This window comes from Monodon monoceros, unplaced genomic scaffold (genome assembly GCF_005190385.1).
Source record: "Monodon monoceros isolate NGI ecotype Baffin Bay Population unplaced genomic scaffold, NGI_Narwhal_1 Super_Scaffold_22, whole genome shotgun sequence".
Lineage (NCBI taxonomy): Eukaryota > Metazoa > Chordata > Mammalia > Artiodactyla > Monodontidae > Monodon > Monodon monoceros.
Genome location: NW_021703779.1, coordinates 58,742,064 through 58,759,266, shown reverse-complemented (window position 1 = coordinate 58,759,266; position 17,203 = coordinate 58,742,064). Strand labels below are relative to the sequence as shown.

General features: G+C 46.7%; 4 protein-coding genes across 5 annotated transcripts in view; 1 reads left to right on the top strand and 3 right to left on the bottom strand.

The window, feature by feature from the left end:
• Positions 1-2,133, bottom strand: part of KIF4A (kinesin family member 4A) — a 126,245-nt gene extending 124,112 nt beyond the window's left edge. Inside the window, exons 1-2 of the mRNA XM_029239920.1 lie at positions 1,789-2,133; positions 1,563-1,677 (exon numbers count right to left, since the gene is read on the bottom strand). Of these exons, the coding sequence (XP_029095753.1) occupies positions 1,563-1,677; positions 1,789-1,908 (235 nt within the window). The 5' untranslated portion in view covers positions 1,909-2,133. The remainder of the gene's footprint in view (positions 1-1,562; positions 1,678-1,788) is intronic.
• A 363-nt stretch (positions 2,134-2,496) lies between these two features.
• On the top strand, positions 2,497-5,474 carry PDZD11 (PDZ domain containing 11). 2 transcript variants are annotated; one of them, XM_029240624.1, is made up of 7 exons: positions 2,497-2,608; positions 3,079-3,178; positions 3,597-3,680; positions 3,946-4,002; positions 4,298-4,396; positions 4,624-4,684; positions 4,835-5,474. In XM_029240624.1, the coding sequence occupies exons 2-7, from the start codon at positions 3,092-3,094 to the stop codon at positions 4,867-4,869; spliced, it is 423 nt and encodes a 140-aa protein (XP_029096457.1). In that variant the 5' UTR covers positions 2,497-2,608; positions 3,079-3,091; the 3' UTR covers positions 4,870-5,474. The 2 variants fall into 2 exon arrangements, with proteins under 2 accessions (XP_029096457.1, XP_029096458.1); XM_029240625.1 differs by having other exon boundaries at positions 2,514-2,569.
• Positions 5,475-6,636: 1,162 nt separating this feature from the next.
• On the bottom strand, positions 6,637-9,014 carry RAB41 (RAB41, member RAS oncogene family). Its single transcript, XM_029241194.1, is given in 5 exon segments — positions 6,637-7,900; positions 8,155-8,262; positions 8,462-8,512; positions 8,515-8,566; positions 8,994-9,014. Coding segments are annotated over 5 exon segments (327 nt in total). The 3' UTR covers positions 6,637-7,805.
• An 841-nt stretch (positions 9,015-9,855) lies between these two features.
• ARR3 (arrestin 3) overlaps positions 9,856-17,203 on the bottom strand; it is a 13,106-nt gene continuing 5,758 nt past the window's right edge. The window contains exons 6-17 of the mRNA XM_029240604.1: positions 15,309-15,508; positions 15,128-15,187; positions 14,903-14,970; positions 14,130-14,265; positions 13,861-13,945; positions 13,535-13,607; positions 13,003-13,140; positions 11,414-11,497; positions 11,125-11,148; positions 10,901-10,953; positions 10,591-10,600; positions 9,856-10,023 (exon numbers count right to left, since the gene is read on the bottom strand). Coding sequence (XP_029096437.1) covers positions 9,927-10,023; positions 10,591-10,600; positions 10,901-10,953; positions 11,125-11,148; positions 11,414-11,497; positions 13,003-13,140; positions 13,535-13,607; positions 13,861-13,945; positions 14,130-14,265; positions 14,903-14,970; positions 15,128-15,187; positions 15,309-15,508 — 1,028 coding nt within the window. The 3' untranslated portion in view covers positions 9,856-9,926. The remainder of the gene's footprint in view (positions 10,024-10,590; positions 10,601-10,900; positions 10,954-11,124; positions 11,149-11,413; positions 11,498-13,002; positions 13,141-13,534; positions 13,608-13,860; positions 13,946-14,129; positions 14,266-14,902; positions 14,971-15,127; positions 15,188-15,308; positions 15,509-17,203) is intronic.

Sequence of the window (17,203 nt, the reverse complement as noted above, 5' to 3'; positions counted from 1 at the left end):
TGGAACAACTGGTGAAACTTGAATGAGGTCTGAGGACCAGATGGTAGTGAGGTAGCAATGCTGATTTCATGATTTTGATGGTCGTATTGTAGTTACATAGGACAGTAGGACAGAAGTTCTTGTTTGTAGCAAATATACACTGAAGTATTCGGGGGCCATCAGGTCAACAACTCAAGTCAAATGGTTCAGGAAAAAAAAGTTCTTTATGCTGTTCTTGCAACATTTCTGTAAGTTTGAGATTACTGCTTTAATAATTTAAAAATTTGAAACAAAGTATTCAATGTGTCCTGAGCCATGACATCATTTTAAGAAGTGAAAAAAAAATATGAATAGCTGTTGCTTGGAAGAAGGCTTCTGTTTGTCTAGAGGGATGAACTAACATCATTGGGCAGAAATTATGGGGAAGCAAATTTCATCTCAATATAATCTAAAACAATTAGAGTTGTCCAAAACCAATCAACAGGACTACCCTATGAGCCAGTGATATCCCTGTCAAAGAAAAAAATTTTAACCAGATGCTGGAAGTTCACTTAGAGATATTGCTAGAAAGTATTTTTCTTTGGATGGAAAGTTAGACTAGATGATGTACAAATATCCCTTTCAACTTTAAGGGACTAGTATGCCATGGTTCTACTTCTTTTAAATAGCCCTCTGCTTTGAATCCTGAATAACCACTGTACTAGAATAACAACTAGACACCTCTCAGGCACTGCTCCCTTCTTCAGAACTTTGCCATGGTCTTCAATAACACTAAAGCCTTAGCTTCTGTAATCAAGATTATTAACTGGCCAGGGTATTCGGGGGCTTTAGGAAATCTCAAAGGTTTTAACTTTTAAAATACTTTTTCTTAAAGATAGGAGCAAAAAGTTTAACATTTCTAATGTATTTAAAAGTATGGGGACTTCCTTCGTGGTCCACTGGCTAAGACTCCATGCTCCCAATGCAGGGGGCCCTGGTTCGATCCCTGGTCAGGGAACTAGATCCCACATGCTGCAGCTAAGAGTTCGCATGCTGCAACGAAGATCCTGCACGAAGCAATGAAAATCCTGTGTGCTGCAACTAAGACCTGACGCAGCCAAATAAATAAATAAATAAATTTAAAATTCACAAAAGAAAAAACACAAGTGATAAATGTCAATAAAATATAAAAAGATTTTTTAAAAAGTATGTATGTAGTCATCTATTTCCACTCCTACCCCTGGACTTTGAACTCTTCCAGGGCCCAGAAGCTAAGTTATTTATCTCTGAATCCCTCAACAGGCTTTGCAGTGCCTGGGCCTCAAGTAGATCCTCATCAGCACCCATCAAACAGCTTAGAATCTAATGAGGTTCCAGGACAAACAAACAGAAACATATACAAGTCAAAGATGAGCAGAACCATAGAAAGCAAATATAGTATAAAACTAGTTTCAAGGGTACAAGTGATATTGGGTTAGTTCTTAGGCTGTGGGCTTTTTGAAGGCAGGACTCATGCTTCATCCATTCCCGTATTGGCAGCACGCAATCACAGTGCCTAACACAGTGTATGCTCAAGAATCGTTTGAAGAATCAAACAGCCTCACCTTTAAATACACCTTTTATGAGTGGTGCTACTGCTGTATTGAATACTTCCTCCTGTTCAGTAGAAGGGTCAAACACAAAATCGTAGGTAAAGGATTTGTCAGTACCAACCACCACCTAGAGAAGGCAAGGGACAAGGAGTAAGAAAAAAAATGAAAGGCCAGACCACGCCCCTCACTGCCATTTGGCCCCAGCTGTTCAGAGGCAGGCCCAGGACTCGCTACGCACCTGAGGTTCCTCGGGTACGAAGGAAAGGCACATCTGGCAGCCCTCATTAATCTCTTTGGGGACCAGAGGGCGACATCGCAGTGCCACTCTTACAGGAATGCCCTTCACCTCTTCCTTCATGATCCTACCTCGGCACCGTCTCTGCGGCGGGGGGGGGTGGGGAAAGATGATCGCTGATTAAGTTTAGCAGGTCGGCAGGGGTGGGAAGGCGTTCTTCCTCAGTTCCGGCCTTCCTCGGAGGGTGTGGTGGGTTAGGGAAGTCAGCGGTAGCTTACGGTGGCAGCCTCCCGCTCCCAGCGGGATCGCTGCCTCGGGAAAGTCACTGTCCCTCAGACTTTACCACGACAGGACTGCCAGTCAGCCGACCCTCTGAAGAGAGCGAAGTGGCGTCTGAAATGAAAAGGAGAAGCCCAGCGGAGACGACAACAAAGAACCAAAGCCCCAGGGTACCAGGAAAGGCAGATCCTGAGCTAAGGTGTGCCCCCTTAACTCACCAAACTAAACGTCCCTTCCCCGGTCTCCCCCCGCCCTGTCCCAACCGCAGCTTTAACCGCCAAGTTTCAAACCGCTCTCGGAGGCGCCAGCCAATTGGAGCGCAGACAGCCTGTGCGTGGAGCACGCACGCGGCGCGCGCAGGAAGGCGCGTTGGGGAGGAGGAGGGCCTGCGCGCCGCGCCCTGACCCCGCCCCTTTTCCTCAGCTGAGCATCCGCTTCCGGGTCCCAGGCTGAATTGATGGTGAGAGGAGTACGGGGCGCCTGGGGCCTGCCGGCGGGAGAGGTGGTACGACGATTTTTACAGCGCCGTGGGCGCAGGACTCAGGCACGATGCGGGACGGGTATCTGGAAGGTGTCTGGTGGTAAAGGAAGGGCCGATCTGGGGACCCCCACCATTACTGATCAAATTAGGGAATGTGGGGTGGTACCTTGCCCCGAGTCCCTGTGGATGGTTGGAGTCAGCACTCCCTTGAATTTCCAAAGTAGTCAGATCTTTTTAGACGCGTTCCGGATTTCCTCTTCTCTAGAATGAAGACGGTACATCTATTTTGCAGGATTGTTGTGAGAAAAGAGATCATTTCTATAGTGTACCTAACAGGTTGCTTGGAGTCCAGATATTCAGCCAAGTTGATAGTTTTTTTCCTTCTCTCCCAAAATGTTTATCACCTCCCTAGAAGTGGGCCGGGCCTAGAGACTGACAGCCTTTGAATGGGTTGGGGTTGTTTTCTGAAACTCGCTGGGCTACTATCCCTTTTGAACCATTTTCGTCAGCCTTGATTCACCCTTCCATTTCAGGGCCTTGCTGGAGATGGACAGCCGGATTCCTTATGATGACTACCCGGTGGTTTTCCTGCCTGCCTATGAGAATCCCCCAGCATGGATTCCTCCTCATGAGGTGGGAACCATCTGTACAAGGGATTTTTTTCCCCATAGACAAGGGATGATATATGAAAGGTAGGATGGCAGGGTTAGAAAGTTCAATGGAGAGTGAATCTTAGCCAGAAGTTAGATTCTGAGCAACTGGGCCCATTGGGAACTTCTTATGGAATCCTCCTGCCAGAGTCCACTTACACCAGAGAATTCTGGAAATTCAGAGCCCTGATTTCCATTTTGTCGAGGTAAAGAAGTGGGGAGCTACTGGGTGGCTAGCATTTCCCCACTGCTATCCGTCTACCTATTTGGACAGTGTTATCTGTTCTACGTAAACTAAGTCCATGACTTCACTTTCTCCTGGCTTCAGGGTGATGCAGTTGTGTCCTAGATGAAGGTAGTAAGACTGGTAGTAATATTTCTGGGGTTGCTGTGTCTTGCAGAGGGTATACCACCCAGACTACAACAATGAGTTGACCCAGTTTCTGCCCCGTATCATCACACTGAAGAAGCCCCCTGGAGCTCAGGTGAGCTTATGGAACAGTTGCCTCTTATTCCAGGCGAGATTTGTCCATACCAGGCCCTGAAGTTGGCCACGGTTGGGGGGACGGATTGGGAAGCAGGTAAGGAGGTAAAGAAACTTACTTTTATGGGCAGAAAAGCTGAGGCCACTTCCACAACTTCTGACTCCTCTCTAAGGGACACAAGGCAAGCTATCATACAGTGATGCTACTAGATGTTCTTGTGTTTGTGGTCTGTATTGAGCCCCCATTCTGTGCTCTTGTCTTACAGTTGGGATTTAACATCCGAGGAGGAAAGGCCTCCCAGCTAGGCATCTTCATCTCCAAGGTGCGTGTGCCTGGTAGACAATATGGATAGCTACTTCCCTTTGTTAAGTTATCAGGTTGCAGAACCCTGATGTCCCAAGGCTTGGGGAGAGGGATGATTTAGTAGACTCATAGAAGGGGCATAGTGGGGATACCCTTGGCCACTTAAAACTTCCCACCTGGCAAGCCACCGTTTCCCTGCATTGTCTCACACACACACACAACCGATAGTACCTTACATTTGAATAGCACTTAATTCACTTACATTCTTTGAAATTATCCCACCTTGATCATGTATATTCTCTCCTTACCAACAGGTGATTCCAGACTCTGATGCACATCGAGCAGGACTTCAGGAAGGGGACCAAGTCCTAGCTGTGAATGATGTGGATTTCCAAGATATTGAGCACAGCAAGGTGAGCACAGCACCCTGGGCTGTGGTGAGGCAAGAAGCCATCCCAGGTAGGACACAGTGGATAAGATTAGCCTGATGTGTAACCTGATAAGAAAGAATTTCTCCTTGGTAAGAGGGAAGCAGCTATTAGTGACCCAGAAGGTTGGAATGGCAAACTACATTCCTTCTGTTATGATTCTGTCCTGGGTTGTATCTCTTCATTTGTACAAGCTGCTGTGTTCCTTCCAGGCTGTTGAGATCCTGAAGACAGCTCGAGAAATCAGCATGCGTGTCCGCTTCTTTCCCTATAGTAAGTGCCGCTCTCTTTTTTGCTTACCTGGCAGGGCCTTCGGTAGGAACTCTTTAAATACCAATTACTAGAGGCCCCACAAGTTGGAGATGGGGAGTTGGGAGCTCAGGCTGGAAAATAACCTGCTCTTTTCCTCCTTCTTTCCCCCAGATTATCACCGCCAGAAAGAGAGGACTGTGCACTAGAGAGTTGCAACCCACAGCCCTCCACATGGAATCTTCTAGGACGAGCTAGCTAGGCCTCAGGGAAGCCACTTGGGAAACTCTACTCTCAGCCCCACCCTGGCAGAGTGGAGTAGGGAGGATGGAGAGACAGCGAGGCCCTGTCCTGAGCCAGCTGGCCAACTGCATTATCCCACCTGTACTGCATTTTGAGTTCCCTAGTTTTCTAGGTGGGCTTCATTCCCTGGAAGGAGAAGGATGATGATGTCTAGGTATCGCTTAGCCTGTGGAGAACCCTGCTAGAGAAGGCAACTGACATTTATTGATTACCATGTGCGAGGCAATTCCACATATGTCATGTCATTTTCATTAACGTCTACAAATCTTGGGGGCCTCCCACCTAATCTGCCTGGCCATCTCATCCCATCCTTATGCTACCAGTCATACACTTTGGAGACCCCAGTGGAACCCCGTTTTCCCCCACTCCCTCCTTCTATCTTCTCTCTCCAAAAAAGTAAAACACAATGCTGAGGAAATGTTGCTTGATACTGATTTGGATGATACTGATTGGGTGTTAAATGCCTTCGAGATAAAAATAGAAGCTCTTCCAAAGAGAAGAGCCACTAGAAGCAGCAGAGCAACACTATATGTACTTCACAATTATCTCTCTCAGAACATTAGGGAGACCCAGGAAGCTTATCTACAGTATAACTGAGGAATGGTATAGGGTGAGGGGGTACTGGAGGAAACAGTGCCCCTTCCCCCATGAGCTGTGGCCATTTCTCTGCAGGGGGCAGTATTAATATACTTCTGTCTTCTCTTTTCCCAGATTCTTTCGTCGGGAACATAAACTAAGGGAGAGGCTTGGTTGCATTTCTTTTCAGGGACAGCAGTAAGAAATTGCTTCCCAATTTTCACCTGGTTCGTTGATTTCCCCCTTGTCTTCACCCCAGCCCCCAAATAACCTTCTGCTATGTTCTTAGCAATCCATTGTTAGAGATTCCAGGCCACGCCTTATGCCACTTCCATTGGCATGTTCACAGTACCCGTTCAGAATAGAAAGTTGTCTAATGAGGTATGGGGCGAAGTTGTACCCCATAATGAAAGTCCCGAATTTGCCTTGAAAGAATCCTGGGAAGCTTCAATATGTATTTTGAGGCCCTTGCCCCCATTGAGTGATTCTCTTGATCTGAGGTGGAGCCTGGATGTCTGAATTTTTATTTTTCTTTTTTTATTATTTTGTACTTAAAGATCTTTTTATTCAAAGTCACAATACAATTATGTACGTCAACTATACCTCGATTTAAAAAATCACAATACAATTAGGATGCTGCCCCTCTGCACTTTCAGTGCCACTTCTACTCATGTTGCCACAGTTAACCCACTTTGCCACTCTACTCTCTTCTCTCCAAATTTTGCACAAACCAACCAATTTACTAACTCTGCGGAGCACTATTCACCCAGGGTTTCCACGCTTCTTTTTTGTTTTTAATGGATTTTAAAATAAGGGGAATAAGTCTTCAAATATGGGAAACAGTTCTAAATAGTAGTAACATATCTCTTTGAGGAAGTTCTGGTTCTTCCTATAAATCCCACCCCAGCTCTACTATGGTACCTCTTCTAGAGGCTCGCTGCTATTGTCAGGTGGCAACATCCTAGTGAGCAGAGCTGGAGGTACAATCAATCTAGCTGTCTCTGTGTTTCCTGGGAAATCCCCCCATATAGAATATATGCTCCTGTTTGCTCTGCTGCCCCCCAGTGGCCATCTGAGTAAGAAACTAGAGGCTGAGATACACAAAGGCATATTGGCTGAGTCTACTGAATGTTGAGGTCCAAGACTCTCCCAACTGTCTGTGGTTAAAAGGTTTTAAAACAACTCATCGAAGAAGTGTGGTAAACAGGGTAAAAAGCCAGGTGCCATGGGCCTAAGAGGCAAAAATCCTGCCCTAAATTGGTTCTTTGAGGTATTTAGAATGGTTCTGTGTTGGGGCACCAGCATGATGCAACTGCATTGTGGAGGTGTAGGCAGAGCATGGAGAAGGTGCAAACAATAAGAGGCTGAGGTGAAAGGACCAGTCATTTATTGAGGGTGAGATAAGAAAACAGTGGAGAAGGAACTGTATCAATCTTTGAGGTATCCCAGCTGCTGTAGAACTGCATCCCCTATAGATGTGTTTTAGCAGTCAGAGACGGCCAGGTGGGATTCCTGGACTCTGCCAGAACTTTCCACCCTGTAACTGTGAGAAGTGGTCAAGAGAAAGTGATAGCATTTTCAGGGGTTCCGTTTTACTCCTAAGCCTAGAAATTGAACAAGAGCTTAGTAAGTGGCCAAGTATTTAAACCATAAACATGAGGTTGGGGGAGAAGGACTGGTACTGGGAAGCCCAAATGCAGTAAGTTGATCATATTAGGCAGAGAGATAACCTAAGCTATCAACAGGAACAATGGTTTTTGATGCCTGACTCATTGGAGGGTTCCAGTTGGATTTCAGCACTGAAGTGTGTGGTAAGGAAGGAAGGTAATAAAGTGGCTAGGGTCAAATCTCAACTCCCAGGGGCATCTTCTAGGACATACAGAAAAGGAATTTTTATCTTATGATCCCTTTCACCTAAAGGCAAACCAGGGAGCTGCTTTGGGCTGAAGTTAGTCCCATTTTCCCTTCAGTATCAGTCAGGCAGAAAAATTGGCCTGGCCATCAACTCAGCAAAGGAAGTTTGCCTTCTCTGCTTGTACCCTCCCTACCCCAGCAAAGCTGGGAGAAAGGATACTCTCGTCTTCCTTCAGTGGAGAGGAATTACCTCTGGAAGTGAGGGCAGAAGCCATGCTATGGAATAGCCCTGTGTGTGTGTGTGTGCAAAAGAAAGAGAAAAGGTCAGGTTTAGAGATATGATTCCAGGCCTTTGCACTGCATGATGGGGAGATGAACCTTACCCCCACCCCCACGATAGGACAAGCCAAGGCTATCCAAAAGAATAAGCAGTGGTGAATTTGGCACTGGTCTCAATAAACATCACATTGAGGTCTCTGGATTTTTCTTCTGCCTCCTCGGTAGAGACTTGTCTGGACAAATGAGAAATGATACAAGGGACCAGATAGTGGTAAGACCCCCTTCTGACCCAGAGTTAGTGGATAGGGATAGACCCTTCTGAGGCGTAAAGATGCATCCCTAGGACCAGGAACCCTCGAAGCCCTGAACCCATGACCTTTCTGATCCCTGACACAGGTAACTCCTCCCAAGTAAATAGAGCACAGTAGACCGTCCCCATTGGGATTGAGCTCTAGGTATGCCAGAAGCAGTTGCAGTTATACCTTTCCTTTTGTTGTTCAGATCAATCTTGTTACCCACCAACATGATGATGATATACTCTGCCCGTACATCTTCTACCCACTTATCTGTTTCCTTGAAAAAGTTGATGTCTACAGGACAATGTGTTGCAGAGAGTTGAAACATTTAGTAGAGATTTGAAGAAAATAACGTACCTGTCTTTCTCTCTCCTAGTCTTTTTTTTTCTTATGCTCTAATGCTTGTATTTTTTAATCCTCTCTGCTAGTCTTACCAACCTCTCTATTGCTTCCCTCAATCCCCTTTTCAAGTAAAACATGGCATAACTTCCACTTGTGATGTCATAGACAACCACAGCAATAGTTGAATCATGAATGTTGCTAGAATTAGGCTGCAAAAGTTCTCCTGGCCAGCTGCATTCCATAGCTGCAGCTGAACCTGGATAAAACAAATGTTTAGAAAGAAGGTGGAGAAAGATAGAAAAGAAACTAGCTTTTTAAAGGCTAGAACTTAATAAAGGCATAAAAAGAGTCAAGGAAATTGGGTTCCTGAAAAGTGGCTGCTATGGCCACAAACCAAGTGCCTACCATCCTAGGACAGGTCCGATCTCAATACACTATTTTGATTAAGGAAGACCCTACAGAGCAGCAGATTTAAGGATTCAAGGCTACTTGGGCTTTGTTACAGCTGGAGATTAGATGAGGGCAGACAGAATAAGAAACAGCACAGGATTTGGTAGTTTGGGGAGGTTTCACATTTTATTTCTCCTTTATCCACAGGTAATGTGGGGTGGTGCTACCCTACTGTGATGAATAGGCCTAAGTGATTGAGGTACCGGATTAGTGGCATGAGAGTGAACACTCACTATTCAGTCCTCCAAGTACATGATCTTAGAAAGTCAATTCCAAAGGTCTCCTGCAAACCCCTCCTCTACCCCCAATACCAGGCAGTGTTAGACCCAGAAGTGGAGAATAGCTCTTGAAAAGTGTCCTGGCTCAGCTTTTCAATGCTTACAATAGATAACTTTGAGGAGAAGAATCCCTGGACAAAAAAAAAAGAATCCCTGGGTAAGTTGACCAAAGAAGGGGCAAAAATGTACTGTGTGATGCCTTGGCGGTGGGCTCACCCAGCAGGCGCCTTCGAAGCTGTTGTACATAAAGTGGGTGATGATAAGTAGGTCAAGCGTCACCCTAGGCGAGGAGGAAGTTGATTCCCCAGAGAACCCCCAGTTCCATTCCATACCATCACACCTTCCTGTTCCCAAAGCCCAACCCAGACCCCCGCTGCTCTGACCCCCAAGGATTGCAGTGTTTGGATTTGCGCAGAGACTGGTGCTTGGGTGCCTCGGCTGTGGGCCTTGTGGTGTGCTGTATGCTTGGCAGGTGGGTGGCACTTGCTTCCTGGGGCCACATGGTACTCTCTGTCCAACCATCAGCGTCGCCTTCAGGGCTGGTCTCAGGGCTGTGTCCCCTCAGGCGCTGCCCACAGCTCCGAGGTGGGAGTGGGATAGTTGGGTGTGGGGGCAGAGGTGACCAGGGCCCAGAAGGAAAGTTGAAGGACTCTGGGGTAGGTGGCCTTGCCAGAGGGAAGTCAGGGTTGTTTAGAGGAAAAGCACGTGCTGCAGGAGATCTAATCACTGATGTGGGGTGGCGGGTGGGGAGGTGGCTTATTCTAGGTAGTTCCATTACCCTCCTGCGGGAGGAGGAGATACCAAAGTGATCAGCGGGCACATCTGGACAAGCTGATTTATTAGAGTGTTACAGTGGGGCTTCCACACAGAGGCACCCGAGCCAGGCGCTCAGGTGCCCTCATCCCCCTTGGCCGCCAAAGCCTCCTGGCTCTCCTCTCTGCCGGGCTGCTGCTGAGCGAACTCCTCGATGACTATGTCCTCAGAGCTTGCAGAAGCAGCAGAGGGAAATGGAGGGTTAGGAACAGCTGTCTGAGCATCTTCCACATCCACTCCCGTTTCCTGATCCCAGAGAAGTGATCCCTTCCCTGCTTCCCAACTCCAATCCTCACCGCCTCTCAGCTGCCCCCGCCCCACTTGGATCACACTGGCTTGTTTCCTTTGTGTCCTCCCCAGTCTGCCAGCACAAAAGCCCCCATGAGGGCCAGAGGGAAAGTAAGAATGGAGGGTGGGAAGGAGGGAAGGGATGGGAGAATGAAAGACGGGAGAAGTTAGGGTGAGGAGGCACCGGGGGAAGGAAAAAGAAAACTGGAAGGGATGAGGGGGAAGGACGATTGGGAGAAGAGCAGGAGGTGGAGGGCGGGGGACGCAAAAAGGGAAAGAGGGGGGTGTATGAAAAGCACTGAACTATGACACGAAGCTAAACCATATGTTTCCACTGCACACCTATTGAAAGCAACACTCCAGGGAAGCTTTTTTCCATTTCCATCGTCATAAAATGGAGAGTGGCAGTGGGGAAAGGGGGGCGAGGTTTCCAGGCCTCACATTTTCTTACCTAGCAGCCTCTGTAGCAAGCATGGAGAGGGAAGGAAATATGGATTGAAGCTGATAAGTTCCCCGAAGAAATGTCCTGTTACTCATTCCTCTCCCTTTTTAACCCTCTCCCTCCCATATACACAATACGCACACACACACACACACACACACACACACACACACAACTTCCCCTGAAAACCTAGACACCCAACCTACCTATTGCCATTCAATCTCTACCCAAACTGCCAGTCCTCGATTCATGAGATCAGAACGGCTTGGTCCCCAACCCTTGGGACCACTGTTCCTGTGAGTCCCACCTGGTCACTCACCGTTCGATGGCTTTGGATGCATCAGGATCAAGGGCAGCTCCACGCCAACATCACTGCAAGGATCCCAAGGTAGAGTTACAGATTTCCCTCCAAGGCCACTCCCTGAACCTCTCCCTCAATTTTTCAGTCCTGGGATGCCCTTAGTTTCTCCTGTGTCATTCTTTTGGTCTCCTGATTGCATCCTCCCCTTCTTGCCCCAGTTCCCCCTCCCCACAGTGTCTTACCTGGCTGTCAGGTCACCTAGGATGCTGAAGGTAGAATGACACCCTAAAATTAGCAGCTGGAAATGGTTAGTAGCAACCTAATTTTGCAGGGGAATGAAGGATTGTAAGGCCAACTCAACCACAGAATGGGTTTCTGGAAGGGAAGGTGGCTTGTTCGTGGAGCTCACAGGTTTGGGAAACTGGTCCAGGAGAAGGGGTGGGGAATAGCTTGAGTGGGTCAGTCCAACTGGGAGGAAAACAGAAGTGGCTCCCCAGCCCCTGCCCAGACAGACCCTGCACTCTTACTCACCCTCCACAGGACACCATCAGGTTGACTCTGACTTTGTAGGACACCAGGATCCCCAGCAGTTCCTTGTCCATTCCTGGTCGAAGACTGGAGGTGGTAGTATTCATTGTTGTGTGTTTGGAGGGGAGGGGCTGGGGGTTAATTCATTCAGTGCACCTTTTGTCATCTGACAGGGCTCCCAGGCTCTGATCTCCTACTCATTGGGACCACACTTCTGTTCCTCAGATCCAGTTTTACCAGGTCACCCTCTGCTTAGGAGCCTACCTCTCTGAATATGACTACTACACTGCTTGGCTTTCATGACCCTTAACAATCTAACCTTCCTGCCCTAACTCCCTAACACCTGGGATACAACCTAAGTGGACCCATGCTCTCTCCATCATCAGAACGTGCCATGCAGATTCCTACCTTCTAGCCTTTGCACAGGCTATGTTCCCAACCCGGAACACTCTTTTCTTCCTCTGTTGCTATCCAGATCCAACACCTTCTTCAAGCTCTAGCTCCTTCTGTCTCCTCTAGGAAGCCCTCTCCAGCTGTGCTGGCTTCTATTAACTTCTATTGGATTTGTAGTCTGAACCACACGTACTAACATTTAACTGTTAGATTGCATTTAAATTCCTCTTTGTTCTCCGTTTAGGCTGTAAATTGGCTGAAGGCAGAGACTGTCTTAAACGTCTTTGTATCCTCCCACATTGCTTAGCATAGGAATAAGCATGTAACAGGTGTTCAATGAAAACCCACTGATTGAAAAATAAGGCACAGAAAACTATACGATCTTGGGAAAGTCTCTTCATTGCCCTGGGATGCTGATCCTCTAACTGTAAAATAATGCTGTTTGTATGATTTCTCAGGCTCTTTCAAGCAATAATAGTCCATAGCTACATGATTGATAAGGCATAGGGAAAGGCAGTGGGAATTAATGCTTGTTAGATGGTGGCAGATGGCTTTTGGTGGGAGACACATCTTACACTAGGGCCTCCAAGTGTTAGGCATAGGACCAAATGAATGATTTGGTAGAATTATATCAATTCCTATCATATTTTTCTTCTTTTTGTCCTCTTTTCTCTCCATTTCTCATCTGTCTTGCATTGAACTTCTATCTTCACTAGAGAGTAGCTGCTGTAGAGATCGCAGTGTTAGAGCCAGATGACATATGATGGAATCTTTTCCATCTCTGCCACTTATTAGCTACACAAGCTTGGACAAGTTCCTTCATCTCTCTGAGCCTCAGGGTCGTTAAGTGTAAAGTAGAATAAGAATACATATCCAGCCTACTTTAATGGGATTCTAATGAAGATAACAGTACCATACGTAAGACCTTTATGAGCTGTAAAATATTATACAACATAAGGAATTTTTCCTTTCCACTTTTTCCTTTCTTGTTGCCTATGACCTAAGCCTGCCATTGGTCCCATGGGTATTATTTAGCTTACTGTCAGCCCTCTTGCCTGGAGGCAGCTCTGAACACTGACCTAGGGACATTTTTAAAAACAGGTAGGCTTCATTGAAGGTGAAACCTCATAACTGTACATATAGCACACAGAATGGGTTGGGGGTAGAAAATGAAGGTTGGGAGTTACATTTGAGCTTACATCGTGCTAGAGGCCAGATTGGTATCACCATGCTTGAATTTGCCATCCAGTGCCAGGCCCTGTTTCTGGCAGTTGGCAGCCAGGAGTGGGGTTACTGCAAAGCTCTTGGAGAAGGTGGAGTTAGCAGCTATAGTCTCCCTTTCAAAGGAAAAGAAGAGATGAACTTAAGCTAGGCTTGCCAACTAAGTGATTCTCATTCCCAAGAGTTTTTTGCACGATTCCATGAAACTACTGGAGTATCCAAGAGAGCTGGCATGTCTGACTGTGGAGAGTGGGAACAATTCACTCTGGTGGGAAATACTTATGCCTCTGCCCTCTCTCAGGACTTGATGATCCTCTTGTGGTATCCCCCCTCCAGCTCTCTTGAGAATCCCTCCCTCTTTCCACATCAACCCTCACCTTGATGTTCCTCAGTCCTGGGCTCTTCTCCACTTCCTTCTTTCCCCAACCCCCTCCTCTGCCTCCAGACCCCGGCCCTCGTCCCACCACCCTATCCCTTGGCTCTCTGACCCAGGCCCCAGCGCCAGCTCACATGAACTCCTGAACGAACACAGTCTTGGTGTACTTGTCTAGTGAATACAGGACGACATCTGTGATCTGGTCAACTGAAGAGCCGGGAAAAACACATGACTACAATTAGTCAGTCATCCTCGAGACCCCAACTTGCTGCCCTTGCACACGGGCACATTACTCATGATATACTAAGATGTGCATATGGACAAACAGAGATACGTGTTCTGATAAGCCTGCAATGGAGGGAAAGCCTAGATGAATGCAGACTGGGTAAGTGGGGCAGAGTTCTGGAAAAAGACCTCTGGATTTGGGACCAGGTGCAGGGGGATAGGAAAAGAAGCTCACCTGAAATCTTAATCTTTTTGATGACCTTGTTGGTGCAGTTGTTGATGGAAACGTTGACAGTGATGGATTTGCCGTGGTAGTGAACCTGAAGCAGGAGGAGAGGCCCATTATAAGACTGGAGGGAGAACACCCAGATCAAGACCTAGAATTCGTTTCCTCAGTGCTTTTGTCACCCTGGCTTCCACCCTTGCCTTCCCAAGTAGGAGATCAATGAAGAAAGGGTGTCAGAGGGGTTGCAAGGTAGGGGGCATTAAATGGGGGTCACAAACCTCCCTGTCCATCCAGGCCTGGAGTTGTAGGGGCTGAGCTGACAGAAGGAAGCGGCGAACAGTCTGGGCCCAGGGGCCAGGGCCTGGCTCCAGGGGTGCAAACTGGATTTTCCGAATCACCAGCCGCACAGAGTCTCTAAGTAGAGGCCAAGGGGACAGCCAGAATGTCTCCTTAGGACCCACAGACCTTTCTCATGCTAACCCCATAGCCCAGTCCTTGCTTGGGGAGGGGAGGTGGTGGGAGGCCTCTGTCAGAGAACTCCTCTGGACCCTCAAGGTAGGTATCTAGACCACAGGTCAGCAAACTATGGCTCAGTGGCCAAATCTGGCCTGCTGCCTGTTTCTGTATGGCCTGCAAACTAAGAATGGTTATTACATTTTTTAATGGTTGAAAAGAAATCCACAATAATATTTCATGACATGTGGAAATTATGTAAAATTCAAATTTCAGTGTCCATAAATAAAGCCACGCTCATTCATTTACGTACTGCCTATGGCTGTTCTCATGCTACAGTGGCACAGCTGAGTAGTTACAACAGAAACTACATTGCTCACAAAGCCTGAATATTTCTTTTTTGGCCTTTTACAGGAAAGTTTGCTGACCCTTGCCCTAGAGCAAAGAAGAGAAGTCAGAGGGAAATCAGAACTGGGCATCTGAGTTGGTGGTGACAGTGCTACAGAGGTTAGAAGTAGGGCTGTTTCTGTCCTGAGAGCAAGATCTGTTTTCTGGCACAGGCCGGAGGCAGGGATTTTGGAGAGGACCAAAGAAATACCTCTTGGAGACTTTCTCCTCCAGGTTTTCAGCACAGAAACTCTTCACTTCAAAGTCAACACCACAGGCCTGCAAAGGGGCAGGAGCAAGAAGAACTCATTTCTGACACTACCCCTCCCTTCCTCATGGGTTTATAAGGAAACATCTGATCCCGTCCCTTAGCTGTCCCTTTCTCTAGTCTTGTCCATTTATCCCCCTGTCCTCTTTTTCAGAACCCAGACCTCACCTTCCCTGTATCATCAGGACCTGGCTGCAGTGTCACCGAACAGGGCAGGTTGACAACCATCTAAAAGATCAGAAGGAGGTCAGCAAACAGAAGAAACAGGGACCCCTTTCCTCTGTTCTCCTTCTTTAGCTTCCTTTCTTAATCTTCCCTGGAAGCCTTACCCGGGACTTGGGGTCAGTACCTGCAGGGTAAAAGGGTAGGCATTGTCCCCCAGCTTGTGCAGCAGTCGCTCCTGCAGGACTGTGAGGGGCCCCTGGGGGCTGCTGTGCTCAGCTGGGACCACTTGCTGGACCTGTACATACAGATCTTTGCGGAACGTCAGACCAATCACATCCAAGTCATCATGGCCATAGCGAAAGGCACACGTCAACATGACAAACACTGCAGGCAAAGGAGGAAGAGAGTGACCTGTCAGACCTGAGGGGGAAAGGAGATCTTAAATAGCTCAGAGGAAGACATGGAGAGACAATGTAATATGATCAAAACAGTATGGCCATAAAGAAAAGGATCAATACATTTGACTATAGTAAAATTTAAAACTTCTTTACATTAAGTGTCTTTATAAATAATGAAACAAGCAAAAGCCTGAGAGGAAATACTTGCAACACATATAACAAACAAAAGTTTAGTGTTCATAATACATAAAGAACTCCCACAAATCAGTAATAAAAATAAAAACAGCCCAATATAAAAGTGTGCAAAGTTTATGAATAGACTCTGCACAGAAGAGCAAAACAGAATGGCCAATAAGGTATGAAAACATGTCCAGTCTAATGATAATCAGATAAGTGCAAATTAAAACCACAGTGAGAGGACTTCCCTGGTGGTCCCGTGGTTAAGGCTCTGCGCTCCCAATGCAGGGGGCCTGGGTTCGATTCCTGGTCAGGGAACTAGATCCCACATGCCACAACTAAGAGTTCACGTGGGGCTTCCCTGGTGGCACAGTGGTTGAGAGTCCGCCTGCCGATACAGGGGACACGGGTTCGTGCCCCGGTCCGGGAAGGTCCCACACGCCGCAGAGCGGCTGGGCCCGTGAGCCATGGCTGCTGAGCCTGCATGTCCGGAGCCTGTGCTCCACAACGGGAGAGGCCACAACAGTGAGAGGCCCGCGTACCGGGAAAAACAAACAAACAAACAAAAAAAAAAACAGAGTTCACATGCCGCAACTAAAAGATCCTGCATGCTGTAACTTAAAAAAAAATCCCGCATGCCACAACGAAGATCCTGCATGCCGCAACTAAGACCCAGCACAGCCAAATAAATAAATAAATAAATTTAAAAAACCCACAATGTGATAACACTTCACAGCCATCATATTGTCAAAAACTTTAAAGTCTGACAGCACTATGTGTTGAGCAGTGCTCCAGATGTGGAGCAATGGGGTTCATTACACACTGTGGTGGGAATATACATTGGTACAACCACTTTTTTTTTCTGTCAGAGTCCCTAGGTTTATTTATTTATTTTTTTACAGAGGGCAATTCAATTAATGAGGAAACCAGTAAGATGTTAAGACTGATACAAGAGAAAATTCAAGGACCTAGAGATTTGTAGTTGGTCAAGGGAATGCAGAAAAAAATTTGCTAACAAATCAGTACAACCACTTTGGAAAACTGTTGGGCACTATCCAGTAAAGCTGAATCTTCTCATATCTTATGATCTAAGACGAATTTAGAGGAAGTCTTGCTCATGTCTATAAGGAGATACCTATGAGAATGTTCATTGCGTCAACATTTGTCATAGCATAAGATTGGAAATGATTTAAATACCTATCAATGGGAGAATGGGTAAACAGTTGTGGTATATTCATATCATGGAATACTAAACTGAGGTTAAAATAAACGAACTAAACTCCCTGTATTAACATGGTTAAGTCTCAAAAACTATTGAGTAAAAAATGCTAGCTGCACGATGATATGCACAATCTGATACCATGTACGTAAAGTTGAAAAGCATGTAGAACAGTACCAAAGTCACTCACTGATATATAAATATAGAGTTGAAGTATAGGAACATCATGGGAGTAATAAGCATCAAATTCAGGATAGTAATTATCTGCGGTGGAGGCAGGAAGAA

Coding starts and splice junctions, on each gene's coding strand:
- PDZD11 (XM_029240624.1), top strand. CDS start 3,092: ATGGACAGCCGGATTCCTTATGATGACTACCCGGTGGTTTTCCTGCCT. Junction 3,681..3,945: donor AGAAGCCCCCTGGAGCTCAG/GTGAGCTTATGG, acceptor CTTGTCTTACAG/TTGGGATTTAACATCCGAGG. Junction 4,003..4,297: donor TAGGCATCTTCATCTCCAAG/GTGCGTGTGCCT, acceptor CCTTACCAACAG/GTGATTCCAGACTCTGATGC.